Consider the following 26,055-nt stretch of genomic DNA (forward strand, 5'->3'; position numbering starts at 1 on the left):
TCACAATTTTATTCATAATTATCACAATTCACGATTTTATCATGATTCTTTGTCATTTTTTGCAAGTTATCTGAGCAGTACAGCCAAACTAATTTCCCTATTTTAAAACCAAAACCAAAAATAAGAACAAAGATGGGCTACATGTTAAAGACAAATACACACAATACTCAAATGCTTTAGTTTTCAGGTACAGTAGGTGCATTTATCAGTAGCATTCAAGAAATTGAATTAACAAATATAAACACAAAACACTATATACACTATATACATAAATTATACATTGACTCTTATTAAAGCAACTGTGTTAAAGTTCTTCAGTCAACATGTGAGTGGCTAAATTTTTGGGTGAACTGTCACTTTAATGACAATAAGCAGCATGTTTAGTTCTGTCGCTTTAAGAGCTGCACGCATTTAATATCTACAGGCACGTATCCGTTTTTCTCTCAACTGTTTACTTTCACTTTAGAGACGACCAAGTTTTCTGTTTTAATTGCAGGTTTTCTGAGCAAAAAATCGATATAATATATTTTTCCCTAATTTGTGAGTGATTTTTCCTTTTGTGTTTTGTTTTATTAGCCTATAATCACCCAAAAAGACAATTCTGTCATTTTACTCACTTTCAAGGTTTTTTTTTTTAAAGCATAAAACATGTTGAACATAAAACTTATTTTGAAGAATGTGGCTAACAAACAGTTGCTGGTTCCCATAGTTTTTTATTTATTTCTTCCTGCTGTCAAAGTGCTACTGTTATCCAAATTCATCAAAATATCTTTTTTGTGTTCAGCACAAGAAAAAAAAAATTAATAGAGATTTGGGACAACATGCGAGTGACTACATTTTTGGGTGAACTGTCCCTTTAATGACAATCGACAGCATGTTTAGTTCTGTTGCTTTAAGGGGAGAAAACAAAAACAGTTTTTATTTTTATTTTTTATGCACCTGTCAAGTTTGAGATTTTGGGCTTTTTGGTTTTTCATAAGGTGTTTTTTCAACTAGTGGAAAGAAAACATCCAAAAGACACTGTTAAGTCTTTCTGTTATAGCACTTTATCTATTTGTGTCAATAGATTTCAATTACAATACATATTTTTAAAGGGCGTTTTCTCAAAATGAGTTTTTTTTTCTCCTGCACTGAGCCATAAATCTCCACTTCAGTAGCACTTACACACACAAGACTTTAAATTTTTATTCTTGTCTATATCCTGAAGGTTTTTACAGAAGGATTTGTTCATATATAATTTGCTTGATTTTATACATTTTATTCCCCTAAAAAACTGAACAAAAAAAGTTTTCTGTCTGTTCTAAATATTTTCTGAATTGTGGAGTGACTAAATGAGACCCTCTGTAAAAAAACATTTGACTCTAATATGTCAAAAAAATTAAACAATTTTGAAACTGACTTCATCCAGTGTTTAGATTTTTGTACTAGAAATGTATGCAAATTAGTGCATATTTAATTAAAGAATGCCTCATTTGCATTTTAGAAAACTTGTAATACAAAATATGTTTGCGATTATCAATGTAATCAACCAACAGAGTAAGTAAGGTGATAAATATTGATTAATTTTTAACCCTATTTAGCTGCAGTGCATCTAATATACAGGCGTGCATATGCATTTACTTTCATTCAGACTAGACATGTGCCGGTATTCGGTAATGCAATAAATCAGGGTAATGAATATGCACGATATTGTTATCGTGGGCACTTCAAAATACCGTGAAAAATAATAGATCAGAATTTATATTTATAGAACGCGCATTAGCTTATTTTCCGTCAACCGCTTAAACAAACACGGTGTATATGCTGCGCGAAACACGCGCGCACTCTGAATGTAAACAATCCCCACAAGTAGAAGCACTGTGTGCATGCGGCGCAGTGCGCACTCTAGTCTAATGTAAACAATCCTCACATGGAGAAGAAGCATGGCGGAAGGAGGAACACTGCCGACGATTTATCCCCCTTCTAAAAGCAGGGCTGCCAACTCTACGCATTCAGCGTGAGACTCACGCAATTTACACTTCTCACACACTCTCGCGCCATGCATCCATTTTCTCACACAGAGAAAAATCACGGAGCAAAGAGAACATGGAGACCGACAGACTACTAGAACAGAGCAGGTTACTTTTGATATTAAAAAAATTCTCAGCTCTCAGGTTCTGTCCATTTTATTCCGAAATTCAGACAATAAATACCGTTTTGGTGCTTGTAAATGTGACGTGACCGATCGCTGTAGCGCTTCAGTTCAAGTAAACCGATCATCTGTTACTTTTTATTTAAAGATACAGTACAACTTACCGAAAGATATGCCTACTTAATTTCGATCAGTGTTTTTCAACCACGGAAAGAGGTCAATAAAACTGCAGGTGAACAATTATGTCACAGAACGTAACATTTACCTTAGTTGACTAGAAAAAAAAATAGCTATAGAGAGGAGTATTTTGCTAAATATATGCACTATATTACATTTGTATTATATTTTTACTTGTCCTAGTTGTTATTATAATGAAAACCAAATTGTATTTAATTTAATTTGTTAATTTTTAACCTTTAATAATACCAGCTAACAGGGCTCTCTGTATGTTTACAGCATTATGTGAGATATATATTTTTTTTCTTGAGAAAAATTTATATGTAGGCTATCTACTGTAGCCTACCTAATTTTTATCCTAAGAGTCAATATTGAATCAAGATTGAAATCAAATCCCAATAAAATTGAAATCATGAAAATTGTGTAAAATTCTGTTTAGTTACCAAATGTTTTGACAATCGCAATTACACCTATTGTAATGCAAGTTGTTTTTTTAATGCAAGTTGTTCCCTCCCCCACCACCACCACCACTCCATCCATTTCTCCTGAGCAATTAAAATATCGTGATAATACCGTATACCGTGATAAAAGCTCAATCAATTAATCGCAGCATGAAAATTTGATACCGGCACATGCCTAATTCAGACATAACCGACTGTGTTTATATGTAATCCTTGCGTGTTTTTGACAGAATTAGCGAATCAGATGCGAAAGATAGCTTAGTCCAGTAATCAGGCGCTGTTTGACAGACTTTTAGCGCATGCGCTTTAGGAACGGGTATAACGTTATTTTACCGGCAAGGCTTTGAAAATCGCCATATCACACACTCCTACAATAAAAGTTTAGCAGCTGAGTTGTGCAGTGAAGCAGCCATCATCAGCCTCAGCCATCTGTAGGAAATGATGTGTTTAGAGGCTATCGGACATTTTCGTTTGTCCCTGGGGTGTTTTAAGCGATTCAAAGAGTCATTAGAAAGGTCACAGTGTGAGTTCGGAGGCATGACGGTGTGCTGAGAACCCACATGGATGGGACTGACAGACCCTCAGTGCGATCAAGCCTGTATAAGCAAACAAATCAAATTAAAATCCATTGGATGGGACAAACGGTGACCCTAGCGCACGAGGAATATGTCTTCAGAGATAACATCTGCTTCGGGTTTTCTCATTATTTTTATTCTGCTCACTCCAGATAGCATCTTTCTTTATGAGAATAGACAGATGGAGGTCTTTTTATAGATCGTGTGAAATCAAAGTCCTTGCTGGTTTGCTTTAAGGCCATATGTTGCAAAAAAAGTGCCCCTATGAGTGTATTATGACGGATTTGATCCTGCTTGAGTTTGTATTGGATTATAATAGGAGTGTCTTTAATCTTTCTCACCTTTATGCTCTGCAGGCGCTGGCAGCTAATGCAGGTACCGGATTTGCCGTCGCAGAGCCGCAGATTGCCATGTTTTGCGGCAAGCTCAACATGCACATTAATATCCAGACTGGCCGCTGGGAGCCGGACCCTTCCGGAACCAAAACCTGCCTCGGAACCAAAGGAGTGCTGCAGTACTGTCAGGAGGTAAAACAGTGTTACACAACATAAATGGGCATTAATATTCATTTCTTGTTCAATCCCTGCAGGGAGTGAGCAATGAGCCATCTGCTTGAGCATCCACTTTTCACAACATAATCAATTGCTGATTAATGGCATCCTCCCTTAAATTCGTTTTCACTTGGTAATGCATAGATCGGGTTGGGTTTCACACTGGCTTAAAACTTGAATTTTACTTTTAGTATGTATTACAGTGTAACATTATTGATTACACTACTTCTCAAAAGTTTGGGGTCAGTAAGAATTAACATTTATACATTATACAGCAAAAACAAATGCATTACAATAATCAAGTGACAGCAAGTTTTTAAAAAAAAAAATTCCGCTCCATTCAGTAAATTCAGTTTTTATGACTGGATCCTGCAATTTTGGCGTTTCCCGCTTCGCTTCAATAATAGGGCAAACAGTGTTAAAGGAGTAGTTCACTTTCAGAACAAAAATTTACACATAATGTACTCATCCCCTTGTCATCCAAGATTTTCATGTCGTAAAGAAATGGTGTTTTTTGAGGAAAACATTTCAGGATTTCTCTCCATATAATGGACTTCTATGGTGCCCCTGAGCTTGAACTTCCAAAATGCAGCTTCAAAGGGCTCTAAATGATTCCAGCCGAGGAAAGAAGTGTCTTATCTAGCGAAACAATCGGTTATTGTCCAAAAAAACGTAAAAGTTGTATACTTTTTAATCTCAAATGCTCTTCTTGACGAGCTAGACAAGACGAGCATTTGAGGTTAAAAAGTATATAAATTGTATTATTTTTTTTTTTTATTTATTTTTTTTTTTTTCAGAAAATAACCCATCGTTTTGCATAGGTAAGACCCCTCTTTCCTCGGCTGTGATCGATTTGAGGCCTTTGAAGCTGCATTTTGGAAGTTCAAACTCTGGGGCACCATAGAAGCTCGGCAAGATGAGCGTTTGAGATTAAAAAGTATATAAGTTTTAAATGTTTTTAGAAAATAACCGATAGTTTCGCTAGATAAGACCCTTCTTCCTCGGCTGTGATCATTTAGAGCCCTTTGAAGCTGCATTTTGGAAGTTCAAACTCGGGGGCACCATAGAAGTCCATTAAATGGAGAGAAATCCTGAAATGTTTTTCTCAAAAAACACCATTTCTTTACGCCTGAAGAAAGAAAGACATGAACATCTTGGATGACAAGGGGGTGAGTACGTTATCTGTTAATTTTTGTTCTGAAAGTGAACTGCTCTTTTAATATGGCTCTTATCAAAATGCATTTAAGTACTGGTACTAGTAAAACGTGGAATCGAAACTTTTTTAAAAGCAGGGTATCTCGACCTTATTAGTACCGGTATATTGTGCAACACTTTGTCAGACAGTGGTGTCTTTTACCATTGATTTATAAAAGCAATAATCCTCCCAACACTCTGTACTCTAAAAGATCTTTTCCAAGAACTATATTAAAAAAACACTCTTTGGTTAAAAATGTCAAATATTGCTCTCATCTGTCATATGGCTGACTGCAAAAACAGCAATACCGTCCCTGTACATTTTGAGTTTGCTTTTCATTGATGTCCTTTTAATGCATTTCAGGAGAGAGTAAATCTTGTGTTCGGTCCAATATGCGAGCAGATGGCGTCTGGCGATTGTGAAGCGTGGATCACCGTTTACTGTACCGACTGAATCTCTCCGCTCTCTTCCCTTTAGATGTACCCTGAGCTGCAAATCACAAATGTGGTGGAAGCCAACCAGCCGGTCAAGATCGAGAACTGGTGCAAGAAAGACAAGAAACAGTGCAAGGGCCACGCTCACATCGTGGTCCCCTACAAGTGCTTGGGTAAGTGCTGTTTGATTGACAGCTCTGTTGTCCTTTTAAACAGGCAATTACCTAGAATGTCCTGTGGGGTTAAAGACGCCATTGTTGAAGTGAGACATCTGAGAAGCCACAACTGCAGTTTAAAGTGACAAGGCGAAGACGTTAACTGAACTGTAGCTCAGGTAGTCGTTACGGTTCCTCATCTGTGATTGCCAACAGGCTCTAAAATATATTGCACAATACAAAGAAATTATAAAACATTTAAAGTGTTTTGCGACACCACTACTACTAAGGAGCTATAGTTAAGCTAACAGTTTAATTACTGTTACTGTCACACTGTTTGAAAAAACTTAGTGCTGCTGCTTGTTTCTTCTGAACACTGGTCTCAGGAAGACGGCAATGGGGCGAAAAGCCATTACTGTGTGGAGAACTTTATAGTAATAAAGCAAAATCCCATTTCCTCTTCTAGACAGAGGCTGTGAGGCTGGTGGAGATCCATTGGGCTGTGAGTTTATGTGTGTGTGCGTGTTATTGTTTCTTGTGCCGCAGAGGCGGCTTCAATACATTGCCTCTCCTCCAGGGGTTTTCCAAGCAATTGCCAATGGCAACTTGGTCACCCGAGTGGTTTAAACCGTCAAGAGTTTGTAAACTCCCTTTAACACACTTTCTCTCTTTCTCACTTCTTTTTTACTTTGCTAACACGGTCTCTGGCTTATTAACTGGATGTTTACGATGACGTGTAGCTAACGTTAAAAACACAACGGAAAATCCCTGCATAATAAGCTGATACATACACAACTGTTCAAAAGTTTTAAGGTCAGTAAGGTATTTTTATTTTTATTTTTCTGTTAGTCTATTATGCTCACCAAGGCTGTTTACTTGATTCAGAATAGAATAAAAACGGTAATATTGTGAAATGTGACATTTAAAACTTTTCTATTTGAATATATTTTAAAATGTAATTTATTTCTGTGCAAACCTGCATTTTCAGTCATTTACTCCACTGTCACATTATCCTTCAGAAATCATTCTGATGTGCTGATTTGTAACTTTAAGTCAGTTTAGTCCAAATCAATTTTCATTTATATAGCAATTCTGATGATACACATTGTTGCAAAGCAGCTTGACAGAAAATGAACATTATAAATGTATTTATTGTCTCTTTTGATTAATTTAGTGCTTCCTTGATAGATAAAAGCATTAATTCCTTTCCAAAAAAACAGTAGTGTATAATGAATCAAGCTATTCAACCCAGCAGTAAACAGTGTTGTGCCTGAACGAGTTCATTGAACGATCGTTCATGAACTCGTTCATATTCTGGGTGAACGTGAACTGAACGTGCTGTATATCTGCCTGATGAACGTGAACGTGAACGCGCTCATTCTGGCGTTTATGAACGTCGTTCTCTCGTAGTTCAATTTTGTTCTATAGAGTGCCAGATTTCTATGGAGCCAGGCAAAATCCCGGCTATAACCACTGACTGCACAATATCTAGGCTACAACCGCTACAACACAATCTACAACGGGCCTTATTATATAGGGGAAAAGACCAGATCTGGCAACACCAGCCACAACAGAGTCGCACCGCGCATGCGTCATCAAATTGCGAAAAATGAATAGAGGCAAAATCCGATGAAGGCAGCGGCACTACTTCTGTCTCAATGATGAATGAAACTTCATATGTCCACTTAAAATAATTTTTTGAAAAGGTCAGTGATGATCCAGGTTGGAAAAATCTTACCTTTTTGTGTAAACTGTGCCCGTCGGGTCTCAAGAAGCAACTCCGCATAAAAATAAAAGAACTATGAACTAGTTCATTTTGGAACCTGCGAACTTAGTTCAAAAAATTTGAATTATGAACTATGAACTGAACTAGTTCATTTTAAAATGTGTGAACTGAACTTTGAACTAGTTCATGTAGAAAATGAACTTTCCCAACACTGGCAGTAAACCATAAAGGAGTACTTTGCTTAATTTATTATGCCATAGTGTTTGTTTGGAAACAAAGTTCAGAGCTGCAGAAATTCAAACTTACAGTATAGTGGAGTTCTAAAGTGAGGCCATATTGAAAACTGAGGTTTAAAAATATAATATAGTTTTAAGGTTTTAGAAAAAAATAAACAAATATTATGTTTATCAAAAACAAGCTAGTGACCATTAAAGGATTGGTTCACTCTAGAATAAAAATTTCCTGCTAATTTACTTACCCCTATGTCATCCAAGATATTCTTGTCTGTCTTTCTTCAGTCGTCAAGAAATTAATGTTTTTGAGAAAAACATTCCAGGATTTTTCTCCATATAGTGGGGCATCATTGGGCTAGAGGTGCAGCTTCAAAGGGCGCTACACAATCCAAGCCAAGGATGAGGGTCTTGTCTTGGAAAACAATGTCATTTTCGAAAAAAAAAAAAAAAAAAAATTCTATACTTTTTAACTACAAATGCTTATCTTGCACTAGCACTGCGATGCACGTCTATGACTTTACGCCTTACGTAATCACATTGGAAAGGTCACATGTGGTTAGTTTTGGTTCAGAAATATAGGGTAGGGTGAAAAACTCATTTTCTCCTCCAACTTCAAAATAGTCTGAAATCGTTGTTTTCCTCTTTTATTTTTATTATTATTATTTTTCTCTTTGTAAAGGGCATTTGACTTTCTTTGCATGTTTGCTTTGTAAACACTTGGTCGGCACTTCTTGTCTACGTCACGTGTGACCTTTTCAGTCATGACTATGTAATCTGTGAAGTCGAGCTAGTGCAAGACGAGCATTTGTGGTTAAGTATATACATTTTTATTGTTCTAAGAAAATGACCATTCGTTTTCAGTTTGGATCATGTATTGAAACTGCAATTTGGACCTTCAGCCCAATACGTTTGCCCACTGACAAAAAAATTATCAGTCTATAATTTTAATGGTAGGTTTATTTGAACAGTGAGAGACAGAATAACAACAAAAAATCCAGAAAAACGCATTTCAAAAAAGTTATAAATTGATTTGAATTTGTGAAATACAGTAAGTATTTGATCCCCTATCAATCAGCAATATATCTGGCTCCCAGGTGTTATTTATACTGGTAAAGAGCTGTTAGTTTGTTACCTGTATAAAAGACACCTGTCCACAGAAGCAATCAACCAATCAGATTCCAAACTCTCCACCATGGCCAAGACCAAAGAGCTGTCCAAGGATATCAGGGATAAGATTGTAGACCTACACAAGGCTGGAATGGGCTACAAGACCATTGCCAAGCAGCTTGGAGAGAAGGTGACAACAGTTGGTGCGATTATTTGCGAATGGAAGAAACTTCATGAGAACGGTGGGAAAAAATCCCTCCGGAGATGTGTGCAAACCTGGTGGCCAACTTCAAGAAACCTGTGACCTCTGTGATTGGCAACAAGGGTTTTGCTAAGTCATGTTTTGCGAAGGGGTCAAATACTTATTTCACTCATTAAAATGCAAATCAATTTATAACTTTTTTGAAATGTGTTTTTCTGGATTTTTTGTTGTTATTGTCTCTCACTGTTCAATTAGACCTACCATTTAAATTATAGACTGATCATTTGTTTGTCAGTGGGTACATGTACAAAATCAGCAGGGGATCAAATAATTTTTCCCTCACTGTATTTGCTAAATAACAGCACCATGACTAGTAGTCTGAGACTGTATGTTTCATGTGTGACTATGTTTTAAAAAGGCACTCAACCCCTGTTAAACTGTCACTCATGCAAATATATTCATAAACGCTACAGTCAGAGTCTCACATCCTCAGGCATAAATAACTCCCCACTGTTATTAATTTTCTTAAGCAAATAAATAATTCCAGTCCCGTGTTTCCACATGTCGGAGGCGTCTCAGAGGAGAAGCTGCTGTCAGCCTGTCCGTGCCTTTTCCTCATCTCCACCCGTGTTTGTCCCTCTCTTCTAGGAGAGGATTGAGTTGTGGCTCTTTGCGGCTGAAAAAAGCCATTAGCGCTGCCAGCCGACTGTGAAATGGGCCGGCGGTCGGAGGCTTTCCAAGATGGCTGATTTTTGTTTTGTGTGTGTGTTTGAGCTGACGCGGCAGCTGTTCACTCGCGTCACCTGATGTCGGCTGCTGTTTGATTGACAGGGTCGGGCGGACGATGCACTTTCTGTCCGGTGCTTCCTGTGTCTCTTTCTGCATGATTGATGGCTAGCCAATAGAATCTCTCGGTCTGGAGGAATCTAAAGCTGTTTTAGTCTGCATATAGCAGCACCACACTGTTCCATCAACAACTTTCTCGACTTACGAGTCTCCATGGAAACTGTTTTATTGATCTGAAGTGGAGCGTGCAAATTGGCTGAAGATAAAAACAGAAAAATGAAACTGCAGCAACACCATAACAAAAGCAGATTTTTTTGAACATAACAAATTACTGCGTTGCTTTGTAGTAGCTCGGATGCTTTTGGGTGCTTGCTCTAGCTTCTGTTGTTTTACAGTCTGAATCTCTGATTGCTTGGGAAAAATAACAGCACATTTCTCCTTTAAAAGCTGCAGGATTTGGAGCATTCATGCAGTTTATAGACTAATGTTAAGAGCAGTTCATATGGGTTTTTGAAAAATATCTCTTTTGTGGTTTGTAATGTAACATTTATGGATTCACCGAAATGAAAACTCTTGGCCGAAGCCAAACAAAATTAAACACTGGGCCGAAGGCAGATTACTAAACATGGTTTTTCGTGTTTTTTTTTTCTTTGCCAGTTTTTTTCACCATTGCATAAATTAAATAGCCAATATTTGATTTTTTACAGTTTTGTCTTGCTTTTCAAAGAAAAAAATCAATAACAAAACAGCCATTTAAAAATATTTACTTAACATTAAACATTTTTAATATTCTAGTAGACATTATAGCCTACCAACAAAGCACAATTTAACTTAAAAATGACCAACAAATATTATTATTATTATTATTATTATTATTATTATTAAATTAAGTAAATTTTTTGGGCTTTTTATGCCTTTAATGGACAGGGCAGTAGAGAGATGACAGGAAATCAATGGGCAGAGAGAGGGGAGCAGGATTGGCAAAGGACCTCGAGACGGGAATCGAACTCAGGTCGCCGTGAGCGCTATATGTCAGTGCACTAACCACAAGGCTATCGGCGCCAACAACAAATATTATTTTACTAACTTTTTATTTTTAAGACCCCCTTTTTGAATCAGGCATGTGTTTTAATGTACAAATAAATGCAGCCTTGCTGAGCAAAGGAGAATTGTATTAATAGAGCTGTTGTAATGATTGTTATTATTAATTTTGTCTTATTTTATTTTACAGAACAACAGTAAAAAACGCATTCCGGGGTGTAAAATACATGCTTTTTGTCAGGGTTCCCCTGGTAAATTGGCATTTCAGGGGGTAAATATGACCAGTGTTGGGGGTAACGCATTACAAGTAACGCGAGTTATGTAATCAGATTACTTTTGTTCTTTGAGGATTATACAGTATTGTTGTTTGCACTTTCAAGTAGTTGCATCCTTTTCGAAAACATGTCTGATGCATGCTCTTAAAAATATATTTTAAATTGTCATCCTACTTAAACTCATAGTCATGTCATTCCAAAGCCATATGATGTAAGAAGTGGCAATGTTCAGGCTACACTTTTCAATACAGATAAAAGCATAGCAAATAAAGACAGCCAAGCTCTTGAAAGGGCTGAAAAAGTATGAAATACACTATGTAAGTCTCTAAAGTCATACAATAGTTTTGTTGTTATTATAAGCTCATTATTACATGTGCATTTGTCAAGGTTGATATTAGTGATGCCAAACACACTGTAAAAATGCTTTTCTTACTTAGGTTTTTTGTCTTGGTTCCAGCCAAAATTCTTATTTCAAACAGAAAACAAGATTATTTTTCTTATTTTTCCAATCGTGTTTTGAGGGGGGGGTCCCCTGTTAAAAAACACATTCCGGGGTGTAAAATACATGCTTTTTATCAGGGTTCCCCTGATAAATTGGCATTTCAGGGGGGGAGGTAAATATGACCAGCGTTGGGGGTAACGCATTACAAGTAACGCGAGTTATGTAATCAGATTACTTTTGTTCAAGTAACTACTAAAGTAACACATTACTTTTTCATTTACAAGAAAAGAGTTACTTTTTCCAAAAAGTAATGCCAGTTACTTTTTGTTTCCTTTGTGTATTTAATCCCATTTTATTAACCAATGTTTTTGCTGCTGACCTTTGTTGATCCAATTCAACCATACTAATAAGCAACGTTTATTTTTCTTATTGCTGAAGAGTGTTGGACTTCCTTCTCCTACTTTCCTTCTGCCTTATGGTGCGTTCACACCGGACGCGAATGATTTACATGTTAAGTCAATGCAAAGACGCAAATAGCCATCCTGTGGCACGAAACGCGCAAATGCGGCGGCGCGAATGAAGTGGCGCGCATTGAGCATTTCAAGCGTTTGCCGCGTGAATCGCGCGAAACGCACGAGTTGAAAAATACGAACTTTGGCGAAATTCCGCGCCGCGGTAACCAATCAGGAGCTCGCTCTAGTAGTGACGTGATCAGTAAGCGGAGGCTGATTTTTTTTTTTTTTATTTAATTTTTTTTTAACAAAGATGGAGAAAATTATCGTTGCTGTGTGTGGACAACGTAGTAAATCAAACATAATAAATCAGACATTATATTGTTACATAAAAATATTATTTATGGCAAACATTTGTACATTAATTCTAATTATATCCTATTGCAAATCCACTCAGAGTAGTACAGTCAAAAATGATTTATTTGTGATTGGACCAGTGTTTTGTGTAATGTTCATGGGAATGCAACAGTGAGAGACATGATAGATATGAGAGATAAATGAGATGTAAATGAGATCTGACGGATCTGATGGACCCAAAAAATGACGCCGAACAACTTTACGACGTTTAAATAAAGCGCAGCTACTCTCTCAACAAAATCCATGTCAGCCATTTTGCAACAAACAGACTGGCGGCCAGGCGGCAGAAGCCCCTCCCATGATGTGAATTCGCGTCTGTTGTGAAGTGATTTGCACGCGCAAATGACGTGAATTTTACCGCTCGAAAGGCGCGAGTAAACTCAAATGTTCAAGCGTTCAACTACGCGCAAGTTGCGTCTGGTGTGAACGCACCTTTAGGCTTATTAATTTCACTTTTTGGTGTGAAAAGGCTTTTACATTTGCTAAAAATCTAACTTTTTATATTAAAAACAAACAAGAAAGCTCTGGCCAGATTCAAAAAGTAACGCAAAAGTAATGTAATGCCTTACTTTCCATAAAAAGTAACTAAGTAGCGTAATTAGTTACTTTTTTAGTGAGTAACACAATCTTATAATGCATTACTTTTAAAAGTAACTTCCCTCAACACTGAATATGACGTTATTGGGGTCACTTCATCCCACAACATCAAAAACACAGATGGTAGCGCTCGCTAACTTGCTAAAGTACTCCTCTCTGAGCCAATCACAACAGGCTTAGCCAGCTGACCAATCAGAGCAGAGGAGTATGGAAGGGAGGAGTTTACAGACCAGTGTTGCCAACTTGGCGACTTTGTCGCTATATTTAGCGACTTTTCAGACCCCCTTAGCGACTTTTTTTCAAAAAAGCGCCTAGCGACAAATCTAGCGACTTCTTGGAAAAACCTTATTTAGCTTATGAGACTCTCTGGTATTGCCGCGCGAGCGTGAAGTCGTGCTTTCCCAGCGCGCGCGCTCTCCCTCTCTCTCTCTATCTGCATCTGCTCTGTTCAGTGAGCGGCAGAGAAGCAGCATTTTCAGATAAAAAAATATATTCTGATGCTTCTAACTCTATTTTACATGCAAGTATAGCCCGAAATCACAGCACAGCCATTGTCTTAATCGTATGTGTATTTGATTTTTTTAGACAGTGTTGTGATTATGAATCACGTTTTTAGTGTAGATATATCTTCGAGAGCTGGTTATGTAGTCCTAATGGGCTGCGTTTCAGTCACTATTTCATATTTACCCCGTTGTCTGACAAAAGAAACCGTAAAATATATCAATATATCTATGAAATATATAAATGAAAACAGTTTTATTGAATTTGGCTGCATCAAATAGCAGTATGTGAGCACAGAGACGCAAGACAATACGACGTACTGATGTCATGAATATGCTAATAAGCGTATGACGTCATTTAGCGACATTTGGCGACTTTTCAAGCGGGGTATAGCTACTTTCCATTGAAAAAAGTTGGCAACACTGTTACAGACATTACGCTCAACTAATTCGAATTAACCATTTTGAAATCATGGACAAATGACTGTATAAATGTATATTTTGGGAAAATTACAATGTTTTCTGACCTTGCATTTAAACCTGTTTTAGGGGACTCCAACACAATATTAGGACACTTAAAAAAACAAACCAAAAAAAACAAACATATGACCTGCTCTTTAATGCAAACAAGAAATAGTGAGGTTTACCCGGTGTTTGGTGATTTTGATTCCTGCTGCAGTCAAGGACTAGGTGTATTCTGTGTGTGGAAAAGCAGCCCCCTGCTGTTTAAGGAGATTTTCCTCTTTAGGCGCATTTGTAACCTTGAATTGAAGTCAGTACATCAGCGAGACTCGCTCGTGTTTGGGCTCACCTTGTCTTCTCACCTCTCTGCTTCCTCTGGGGTTTAACTGCTGTTATTAATGAGGAGGTTTCGTTGTGATTCAGCAACATTCTGGCCTCTGGAGTTTAATTAGAGCGAGTGATTTGTTTTGGTGGTGTAATGCAGTGAAATGGGCGGCTCGTCTGCGTCTCTGTCTCTGACTGCAGGGTGAACCTCAAAGAAATCTGCAAATATGCTTGGAGTTGATCTTTGAGGATTATATAATATTATTGTTTGCACTTCCAAGTAGTTGCATCCCTTTAGAAAAAAAATGTCTGATGCATGCTCTTAAAAATATTTTTTAAAATTGTCATCCTCCTCAAACTCATCGTCATGTCATTCCAAACCCATAAAATGTAAGAAGTGGAAATGTTCATGCTGCACTTTTCAATACAGTTAAAAGCCTAGCGAATAGAGACAGACAAGATCTTAAAAGGTATGAAATGCACTATGTAAGTCTCCAAAGTAATACAATAGTTTTGTTGTTGTTATTATAAGCTCATTATTGCATGTGCATTTGTCAGGGTTGATATTAGTGATGCCAAACACACTGCATGAAAAAAATCTTACTTACGTTTTTTTGTCTTGTTTCCAGCCAAAATATCAACTAAAAAAAACAAGTAAAAGTTAAGTGAGTTTGCTTAGAACAAGCAAAATAATCTGCCAATGGGGTGAGCAAAAAAATATTTATTTCAAACAGAAAACAAAATTATTTTTCTTACCCTATTGGCAGATTATTTTGCTTGCTTCAAACAAAAACACACTTAATTTTGACTTGTTTTTTCTGAAACAAGACAATAATTTTTACTCATCTAGAAAATCCTTGATTTAAGAATTTTTAGATATTTTGGCTGGAAACAAGACAAAAAAATCGAAGAAATGCATTTTTTGCAGAGCACAGTTGGGTCTTGCTGGTCTCAGTCTCAGTTGCATTTGCATGAACATTCTTCTAAATCTCTCTTTTTGTGTTTCACAAAAGTCATATGACATTCCAAATCGATCCGCTTTCATTCACGTTTGAAACACGAATGAAGATATGTGTCCCTGGACCACAAAACCAGTCTTACATAGCATGGGTATATTTGTAGCAATAGTCAAAAATACATTGTATGTGTCAAAATTATCCATTTTTCTTTTATGCCAAAAATAATTAGGATATTAAGTAAAGATCATGTTCCATCCAGGTTATTTTTTTATTATTAATATTAGGGATGCACGATATTTATCGGACAGATAAATTATCGACCGATATGGGTAAAAATGACGTCATTTTTATTGCTCCGATAAATAAATGAAACCCGATCCGATAAAGTACTCTTGCTGGTAAATCAATCAATCAGTCTGGTTTATCTGAGATTCATCTGCTTTCCGAGTGCAAGTGACTGCAGCTGTAAACTGCAGTGACTCTCGGACTTTGTCGCGTTTAATACGTCATCATCTGTGTCGTCATCATCGTCTTCGCAAGTCTGGAAGTTTTTCATGGCTACGCCATATCGCGCTAAATATCGAATGCGATATTAAGCTCGATATGGCGTAGCTTGTCAGAGATTTACGTCTCTGTGTGATGGAGATTTACTACTAATCAAAGCACCGGCTTCATTGACTAAACGCGCCTCACAATATCGTTCGATATATTGCACAGCCCTACTTCAGATACTTTCATATGAAGACATCAGTGCTGCGTTTTGACTTTGAATAAATATGTGCACTGCACATTTCAATGACATCATTGCCATCAATCACACTCATTTCTCGCACTCGCACAAATGCTTCCAAATATAATTTGAGGTCGGACTCGCACAGATAAATTTTTGAATGGTCGCAATTTCGAGCCCTGCATTAGCAGCACCTGTCTGGAGTTGACTATGTTAACTTTAATTGGATGTAGTTTCATAACAAGCAAACTCAGTTCACCTTTTGAAATGAAAGCAGTCATCAGCTGCTTCCCCTCATTCTGCCTCCTTTCTTTTTCCTTCCTGTCGGGGCCCTGGGTAGTCAGGTCCACTTTTCCCCCCACTACCACGCCCATGGGGGCCGTTCACATGTCGCGCCTAAAAACGCGTGGAAAACACTGAAGCGCCGCCTTCTCTTTCTTTCCAAACCCAAAGTCTTTGCCAAACCGCTCTGTAGTTTGAGCTCCAGTGGCGTCTGCCGTTGCTAAGCAGCCATGACATGCCCTCTCCATAAAGACGCGGTAGTTTCAGCAAAGAATAAATAGATTTTCAGAATTAAAATCGCTTGCAGTAGCTCTATCAAATTTATTTAAAAATGTTTATTCCTGTACAGCTTTGATAAGCTGTTTCTCCACCTTGCCAGTGCTTTCAGTGTTATTAAGGGAAAGGATGAAGCTGATTGGTTGGTTCATGTCACATGACCTGAGTTGCGCTTGCGGCATTCTGAACAGTTGATGTTTTATCTCGATTCTGATGTTTTATTCCCCCGCCTTGTACGATTTGGTTGCTGCACACATTCATAATATGATCAATAAGAATGGACTACATGTAAGCTTTCCCACAGACATTTGGACATCTGACTTTACTCCATGATGCACTTTTCATTTTTTCCAGGTTGACAAAATGTCAAAGCATTTTATTTTATTTAGAATTGTGGTGCCTTACACAAAAAAAATAAAAACATTTTTGAAGAGTCAGGACTGTTTGCTATGATTGTTAGACCCAGATATATAATATAAATTTCATTAGTTTATCTTAGATTTTGTATTCTCCTGTGTGCACAAAATTATCATATACAAATATGAATGTATTGGTTATCGGTATCGGCATCGGCCAAAAGAAGGACTTAATTATCGGCTATCGGTTAGAATTTTTCATATCGTGCATCCCTAATTAATATGCATTGCTAAGAACTTCATTTGGACAACTTTAAAGGTGATTTTCTCAATATTTTGATTTTTTTTTTGCCCCTTCAGATTCCAGATTTTCAAATAGTTGTATGTTGGCCAAATATTGTCTTATTCTAACAAACCATACATAAATGGGAAGCTTATTTATTCAGCTTTCAGTTGATGTATAAATCTTAATTTCAAAACATTGACCCTTATGACTGGTTTGTGATCCAGGGTCACATATTTTAACAAAGTCTGAGAGTTGCTCAACTGAAAGTCCATTCCACCAAAATTTGTCTCTTTAGAAAGTTCGTAGCAATAAAACAAAATTTAGATTTTATATGCTTTATATGATAAAGACATTTAATTTAGACCTTCATTCACATAAAAACACTGATCAAGTTTTGTAGAATGGACTTTCAATGAAGCAACAAATCTCTAACTTTTCATCAAAAATATCAGTAACACTTTATTTTCCTAATAGTCCTTTTCAGTGTGTACACACTATGTACTTGTCATAATAATTACAATAACTAGGTTATAATTAAGTACTAACCCTCTAAACCTAACCTTAACCCATGTAGTTACCTTATTTTATTTTGTACATTCATAGGTAAGTATATGTAAGTACTGCACACACTGTAAATAAAGTGCAAACAAAATATCTTTAATTGGGTTTCAAAGATGAACAATATTCTTATGGTTTTTGTATGACATTGCTTGATCATTTTAGTTTTAGTTTCCTCAAAAGTAATGGAGAAAGCGTACAATGAGGTTTATATGACTGCAGTAACTACATCTGAGAGTAAGAGAGTAAGTTGTTAGAGCTATTTCTCTCAGATTTGACCATTACCTCTACTTTCAAACACTGGCTTGATTCATTTGAGCCGACGTTAACTCCTAATGGGCATTCAGCAGACGTTTTCTAGTATTTTGTTTGGGTTTGTTTAGTTGCTGACTGTTTCATCCCTTAGCCCTAATAGTCCTGAATGATGCCAATAGTACGAGGTAGTGCTGAGATAAACAGCTCTTTAGCAGGGAGGATTGTGCTAAATCAACAGCAGCTCTGCTCCACAGAAACATCAGCAGTGTTCAGCTCTCCAAAGGTTACACTGGTTCATTTGATGCTGGAGTTGGTGAAAACAGACTCGGATGCAGGCAGATTCCATCCTGGCCGAAGAGTCTAGTAGATTCAGACAGAGATGAAAACAGCAAGGATTAGGGGAAAAAATCGTTTTTAGAGATATTATACTGCGTTTATAGTGTAATAGACATAAATCTTTGATGCAGGACTTGGGCAAAGCAAAGGAACTGGGCTATAAACCATGAAGTTGAAAGAAGCTGGCCTCAATCCTGTGTCGTTTTTCTTTATAGCATTTTTCTCCTTTTGTCTATTTCTTACTAACTATAGCACTTCTTTTTCTAGCTTTTGCTGGATCATCTAAGAGTTTTTGATCATGGTCTCAGCCTGCAGTTTGCCTTCACAAGTCGAGCGCTTAGTCGAATTTATCATGCACAGTTATTTAATATGAAATGGAAAATCAGGGATTACATGAGCGTACAAACGAGCCATTCCACGTGCCGTTATGCTTTTTGGCTTTTGGAGGCTTTTTAAATTTTCCTCAGTCACTCTCTGGCCCAAATATATTACATTTCTGAGGAATAATGGATCCAACAAAAAAAATTATTAGGGATGCATCTAAATGAAAATTCTTGGTTGAAGCCGAACAAAATTAAACTGGGCTGAAGGCTGATTGCTGAACATGGTCCCCCCCCCACCCATGTATTTTGCCAATTTTTTTTCCACCATTGCATACATTAAGGAGAGACACTAAATAGGGTAAAAAAAAAAAATAACTAATAGTTATCACCTTACTTACCCAGTTGATTGATTACTCTGATAAATCCAAATTATTTTTTTTGTATTACAAGTTCTAAAATGTTGTTAAAAAATATTCAAATGAGGCATTATTTAATGAAATATGTGCTAATTTGCATGCATTCTTGTACAAAAATCTAAACACTGGATGAAGTCAGTTTCAAAATTCTTGTTTAATTTTTTTTTTGACACATTAGAGTAAAAAGTTTTCACAGAGGGAATTTTGAGAATCTCATTTTGTCACTCCATAATTGAGAAAACGATAGATTTTTTTTTTTTTTTACAGTTTTATGGGAAATAAAATGTATAAAATCAAGCAAATTCTATATGAACAAATCCTTCTGTAAAAACCTTCAGGATATAGACAGGAATAAAAATGTAAAGTTTGGTGTGTGTAAGTGCTACTGAAGTGGAGATTTATGGCTCAGTGTAGGAGAAAAAAACTCATTTTGAGAAAACAACCTGAAAAAATATGTATCGTAATTAAAATCTATTGACAAATAGATAAAGTGCTATAAAAGAAACACTTTACAGTATTTTTTGGGTGTTTTCGTTCCACTAGTCTGAAAAAAAAAAAAAAAAAACACTTTATGAAAAACCAAAAAGCCCAAAATCTCAAACTTGACGGGTGCATGAAAAAAAGAGCATTTTTGCCAAAAAATTGCCAAAAATAGCTTTTTTACAGTTTTGTCTTTCTTTAAAAATAAATAAATAAATAAATTACAAAACAACAATTTAAAAATATTACTTAACACTGAACATTGTTAACATTCTAGTAGACATTATAGCCAACCAACAAAGCACAATTTAACTTAAAATTAATGAGTTAGTAAAATAATATTCTTCAGCCATTTTTAAGACCCCCTTCTTGAATCAGGCATGCGTTTTTAATGTACAAATAAATGCAGCCTCTCTGAGCAAAGGAGAATGTTAAAATAACTGAATTATATTAATTTAAGGGGAGACACTGCAGGCAAAAACGCCTTTTCTTTTTATGCACCTATCAATTTTGAGATTTGGGCTTTTTGTTTTTTCATTCATTTCAAGTGTTTTTTTTTTTTTTTTCAGACTAGTGGAAAGAAAACATCCAAAAACTACTGTTAAGTGTTTCCTTTATAGCACTTTATCTATTTGTGTCAATAGATTTCAATTACAATGCATATGTTTAAAAGCCATTTTCTCAAAATGAGTTTTTTCTCCTACACTGAGCCATACATCTCCACTTCAGTAGCACTTGCACACACCAAACCTTACAATGTTATTCCTGTCTATATCATCAAGGTTTTTACAGAGGGATTTCTTCATATATGAGGGGTTTGAAGGATATCATATAACATTTTATTCAAAAAAAAAATAGTTAAAAAAATAGTTTCTTCTGAATTATGTTGTGACAAAATGAGACCCAAAATCCCCTCTGTAAAAACTTTTGAGTCTAATATGTCAAAAAAATTAAACAAGAATTTTGAAACTGACTTTATCCAGTGTTTTAGATTTTTGTACTAGGAATGTATGCAAATTAGCACATATTTGATTAAATAATGCCTCATTTGCATATTTAAACCTAACATTTTAGAAAACTTGTATTGCAAAAAATGTTTGCATTTATCAAAGTAATCAATCAACTGGGTAAGTAAGGTGATAACTATTAGTTAATTTGTTTTTTACCCTATTCACCTGCAGTGTCTCACCTTAATAAAAATATTAAATTTCTGGATCTTGAACGTGGTAGTTGCTATGTCTATGTAGAGTTAGAAAGCATTTGGATTTCATTAAAAATATGAATGTAATAGTGTTGAATACTACGCCGTTTAAAATGTTAAGTATTGTATATTGTCTATGGTTTAGCATTGCATTTAGTTAAAATTCTAGTCACACACAGTGTACATTTGTGTAGTGTTCAGTAAGCAGTGTATTTTTTTCATTTCCTGGCTGGTAGTTTTATGTGTTTGGTCGTAGAGGCAGAATACTGCACTTCTCTGCCTCACTGCCTCGCTCTTCAAATGATATCAATGCGATACCCCATTTATTCCAGTTGAGCAGCAGCACGCCGTCCTACCGACGCTGTCAGAACTTATTTTCTGCTTTTTCTACTGCAGCTGTAAAATAAATAATGTAATTGCTGAATCACCCACACGCTTTTTCAGCTGAGCGGAATGTATTCCAGGTTCAATACAAGTTAAGCTTTATCGACGGCATCTGTGACATGCTGTCGATTGCCACTGAAAATAATTTTGACGGGCCGCTCACCTTATAAATACAAGCAAAAATCGTTTACTTTAATGCACTTACAATGGAAGCCTATGGGATAAGGCATAAAATACGCTTTTTAATACATGTGCTCTATAATCTTGTCTGTTCAAACAGACTCCTGTCATGAACTTTTAAAGCCAGTAAACTCTTTATCCTTACAAGCAAAGATGCTGGAAAAGAAGTTATGTACTCTGATGATCGATGTTGTTGTTTTGAATCCATAACATTCCTCTATACGTCTCAAAAGTAAGAGTAGGCCCTGTTCAAGTTTAATTTTTTTTTACCAATTTTTCACATTGTGCTTTTTCTGAATTCAGTTTTTTCATTTAGTTTTCAGAATATGTTTTAATAGTTAAATTACATTTTTAATAATCAAAGCATGTCTAATTTAATTGAAATCATAAAACTTTGACAGTTAAGCAACAATTTAGTAAAAGTGAAGTTGAAGTTAAAAGTAAAAAGAAAATATATAAAATTGTTTTCCCCTAAATTCCATGTTTTCTGTTTTTAATTAATTAGATTTTAATGGTTTAATTAAATTTAGCTTTTTTTTTTTTTTGGTGTGTATATGATATGACAATACTGTTACAATACAGTCTTTTGTTGTTTAATATTCGCAAACTAGTCCATATTGCCATTTGATCAAATGTACAGCCCTAGTTTTGATTTATTCATCCAAAATTTGCCAAATTTCTGCAGATATGCAGTCAATTTCATTTTTATAACTGGACTCTGTGATTCCTAGTTAGTGTTTGGCAGTCATTATTGAATGAGTTGTTTGATTAAGACTGTACGTGTTGAGTCATTTAGGTTAAATGCTGTTTTTAATTATGTAAGGACTTTAGTTAGTTTGGCCCCTGAGGGCCGATGGGATGAGTTTTGGCAAGAATGCATGTGCATGTGTTTGTACTGCATGGAGAGGCTTTGGTTCGAACAACAGCTGTGTTCCCTGCTATTTCCAGTTCTTTCCTCCAAACCCTTTCATTTTCCAAAACACTGGCCTTTTCTTTTTCTCCTGTCCGCCTTTCCTCGGCTCTCTGGATTCAGGCTGATTTGGCCCTAGGCCTGTTTTGTGGTAACGGCTAAATGAGCAGTTTGTGGACAGTCACAGTCCTCTTCTATTGTGAACAGACTCCCTGGTCATTAAAGGATTCAATCTCTCTCTCTGTCATTCAGGCTCAGAGGTCAGATTGGCCTCCCAGCTGTCCTGAAATCAGCTCTGTAATAACTCTCCTGCATATGGCACTCAATCCCATGCTGGCTAGTCTGATGGCATCTGAGCTCCTCAGCTGTCACTCGCTCGTTCACACGCTTCCTTTCCCGTTTCATTTATACATTAATTCTTGTTTAGTGAAAATTAATCAAAGATACTGCATCGGGACCGTTTAGGCTCACAATTCAATTGATGTTTTTAGTGATTTAGTGATAAACCATTATTAAAGGAGTAGTTCACTTTCAGAAGAAACATTTACATATATTGTACTCACCCCCATGTCATCCAAGATGTTCATGTCTTTCTTTCTTCATTTGTAAAGAAATTGTTTTTTGAGGAAAACATTTCAGGATTTCATATAATGGACTTCTATAGTGCCCCCAAGTTTGAACTTCCAAAATGCAGTTTAAATGCAGCTTCAAATGGCTCTGAACAATCGCAGCCATGGAAGGAAAGGTCTTATCCAGCGAAACAATTGGTTATTTTTGAAACATTTAAAATTTACATACTTTTTCATCTCTACACAAAGTACACACAGAGCTAGACAAGACAAGCATTTAAGGTTAAAAAGTATATAAATTGTAATTTTATTTTATTATTTTTTTTTTTTTTAGAAAATAAAAACTGTTTTGCTAGATGAGACCATTCTTGCTCGGCGGTGATCGTTTAGAGCCATTTGAAGCTGCATTTTGGAAGTTTAAACTCGGGGGCACCATAGAAGTCCATTATATGGAGAGAAATCCTGAAATGTTTTCCTCAAAAAACATAATTTCCTCACGACTGAAGATAGAAACATCTTGGATGACAAGGGGGTGAGTACAGGTTGTTCTGAAAGTGAACTATTCCTTTAAGGAGCGAAGGCACCTATTGTATACGTTGGCATTCTTATTCTTCTTTTTCTGCTGCTTCTTTTTCTGTTTCTTCTCCCGCTCTCGAGTCTAAGGCAGCCTATAGAACCGCTTGCTGGAAAGTTGTGAAATTTGGCACACTGATAGAGGACAGTCCCATCATTAACCATAGCAAGTTTGGAGTCTCTAACTCAAACTCTCTAGCACCACCACTTGTCCAAAATTTCACTCATGTGTATGCTAATAACTTTTGAACCGTAGGGCACAGAATAATTTTTTTTCCCCTCAGAATCCTTGGCTCATGCAGAGTCGAATGAACACCAAAAAAATAAAAAATAAATCGATAGGTTTAGTGTTTTTTTTTTTCTTCTATTTTTATAGTTTTTTCAACTCATCCTAGACCAAAATTGGCTCAGATCATCTTCAGACCATGCTGGCAAAAAGTTATTGAATTTAAGTTGATTAGTCAAACCGTTCTCGAGTAACGTGCACACAAATTCTACGAAAAGCACGCAAAAATGGATGTAAGGCTATATCTCCAACGGTTTGGCGTATTGAGACCAAACTTGGTGTGTGTTTTAACAAGCATGACCTGAGGCTATCTGCAATGTTTCGGCACAGTGCCACCTAGTGGTCAGGAGATACGAAATTTGGCTATTTTATCACAATGGTTTGGCCACAATCACAATACTAGTCTCTTTCAATTCGGTGCACCATGTAGAGTCAAACCATACCCAATTTTTTCAGCCATTTTGGGTGCCACCATTTTGAATTTAGATGTAAAATGCTATAGAAGTTATGGACGTCGTGTTGATAGATGAAACCATTTTCGTACCGTGGTGCTACAAATTTTAGGCTTCATACCAAAATGACTGAGGCTTTATCTCTGCAATTTGACATAATGTCACCTTACACAGAACACACGATTTGATAACAGAGCCACCTGTTGGTCAAAAGTGATAAACCATTAAATCATATTACTAGGAGATCTATATTATTTTTTTATTATTATTTTAAAATGGTTTCCTTTACTCATCATTGCAGTTTGTCTGATGCTCCATGCCATGTTTAGCTCCTCATTTTGCCTCTGATGTGCTTGGCCCTGTAATTGCTGCTTGCAGCTGTTTTTATTATTATATGTTATGATATTTTAATATTTGATATAAGCAAGAATTACGCAGTCCTCTTTCAAGAATACAACGAGACCACCTTCTCTATTTGCTCTCTCTCTGCTGTGGACGGGACTGTCTGTGTGCACCAGATCTTTGTTCCATCTCCTGGTACTGACCAGATGTTTGTTCAGATGCCTCTTGCCCTATTTGTAATACACACATTATAGAAGGCAAAGACTGTGTGTTGATGAATTATTGAGCTGTGTTGTTTCTGCTGTCCCATATTTGCAATTCTGTTTTATTAGAGTGGGTGTTAGATGTTTTGCTGTTTGCATTGTACCAGATGCGTGTTGTTAAAGCCTCAGCTTTGCCAATAATCTGCATGTTGTGTTTGTATGTTTTCAGTTGGGGAATTTGTGAGTGATGTCCTTCTGGTGCCAGAGAAGTGTAAATTCTTTCATAAGGAGCGTATGGACATGTGCGTCAGTCATCAGCAGTGGCACGGTGTGGCCAAAGAGGTAAGATATCATTGTCCATTGCTACATACAGACACTGATTACATGATGCACACTAGCACCTGATCAGATACAGCACAGCCAGTAATTCGAATATGCTACCAGTGTAACAGAATTATATGCAATGGGACTCATTCTTGAAACTTGCGTAAATATTTGAGTAAATATGGAGTAATCTGCCTGTTGAACAAACCTTTCCGAAAACTCTTCCAAATTCACAAATGCTTCGTAAACATCAGATTTGATAGTTAAATGTGTATATTGATTGATGAATTCCAATAATTTGTAAATAGGGTAAATGTGAAACGATTTACACACTAATTCATTCTGCTCATTTTTAATGAATGAGGCTCAGTGAGTGTATTTGAAATGTAATATAGAGCTTTGTAAAGCCAGCTTTTGGTCCAGGGAGATTCGACAGATCGGAAATACAAAAGCTGAAGGTGCCAAGTCAGTTTGAAATGGCAATTTGCTAAAATGTACAACTCGACTTTTAGTTGATGTGACAAAAGGATCGGAATGAAATCTCATTTTTTTCCCCCCTTATGGAAGCCTGTTTCCGTCACTGAATAAAAACATAAAAAAAGGTTATTGCGACTTATCTCACAATTCAGACTTTTTTTTTTCTCAATATTGTCATAGAAACTTGCAATTCTGACTTTATTTCTCAGAATTGTGAGATATCTCACAATTGGGAGTTATAAATTAAATTGCGAGATATAAACTCGCAATTCTGAGAAATAGTCACAATTTGGTGATATGAAATCGCAATTGCGATTTATAAAGTCAAAATTCTGAGATATAAACTCACAATTTTGAGAAATGTGTAATATAAACTTGCAATTGCAAGTTAAGTCAGAATTGTGAAATACAAAGTCGCAATTGCATTTATTTCTAAGTTTATATCCTGCAGTTCTGACTTTATATCTAGCAATTTTGACTGTATATCTCGCAATTGTGCATTTATCTCACAGTTCTGAGAAAAAAAGTATTTTTCTCGCAATTGCGAGTAAAAGTCAGAATTGAGATAAAAAGGCGCAATTACCTTTATTAATTTAATTCAGTGCAACAGGTTTCCATAATCCCCAAATAGCATTTTTATCAATTGCATTTTAA

At 36.3% G+C, this 26,055-nt stretch overlaps 1 protein-coding gene across 5 annotated transcripts in view; it reads left to right on the forward strand.

Annotated features, from left to right (window-relative positions):
- aplp2 (amyloid beta (A4) precursor-like protein 2) overlaps positions 1-26,055 on the forward strand; it is a 123,747-nt gene that overhangs the window by 49,891 nt on the left and 47,801 nt on the right. For all 5 annotated transcript variants that reach the window (XM_073851040.1, XM_073851036.1, XM_073851038.1 and 2 more), the window contains exons 2-4: positions 3,701-3,871; positions 5,568-5,697; positions 24,830-24,942. In XM_073851040.1, coding sequence (XP_073707141.1) covers positions 3,701-3,871; positions 5,568-5,697; positions 24,830-24,942 — 414 coding nt within the window. The remainder of the gene's footprint in view (positions 1-3,700; positions 3,872-5,567; positions 5,698-24,829; positions 24,943-26,055) is intronic.

The sequence above is a fragment of the Garra rufa genome, chromosome 11 (genome assembly GCF_049309525.1).
Source record: "Garra rufa chromosome 11, GarRuf1.0, whole genome shotgun sequence".
Classification (NCBI taxonomy): Eukaryota; Metazoa; Chordata; class Actinopteri; order Cypriniformes; family Cyprinidae; genus Garra; species Garra rufa.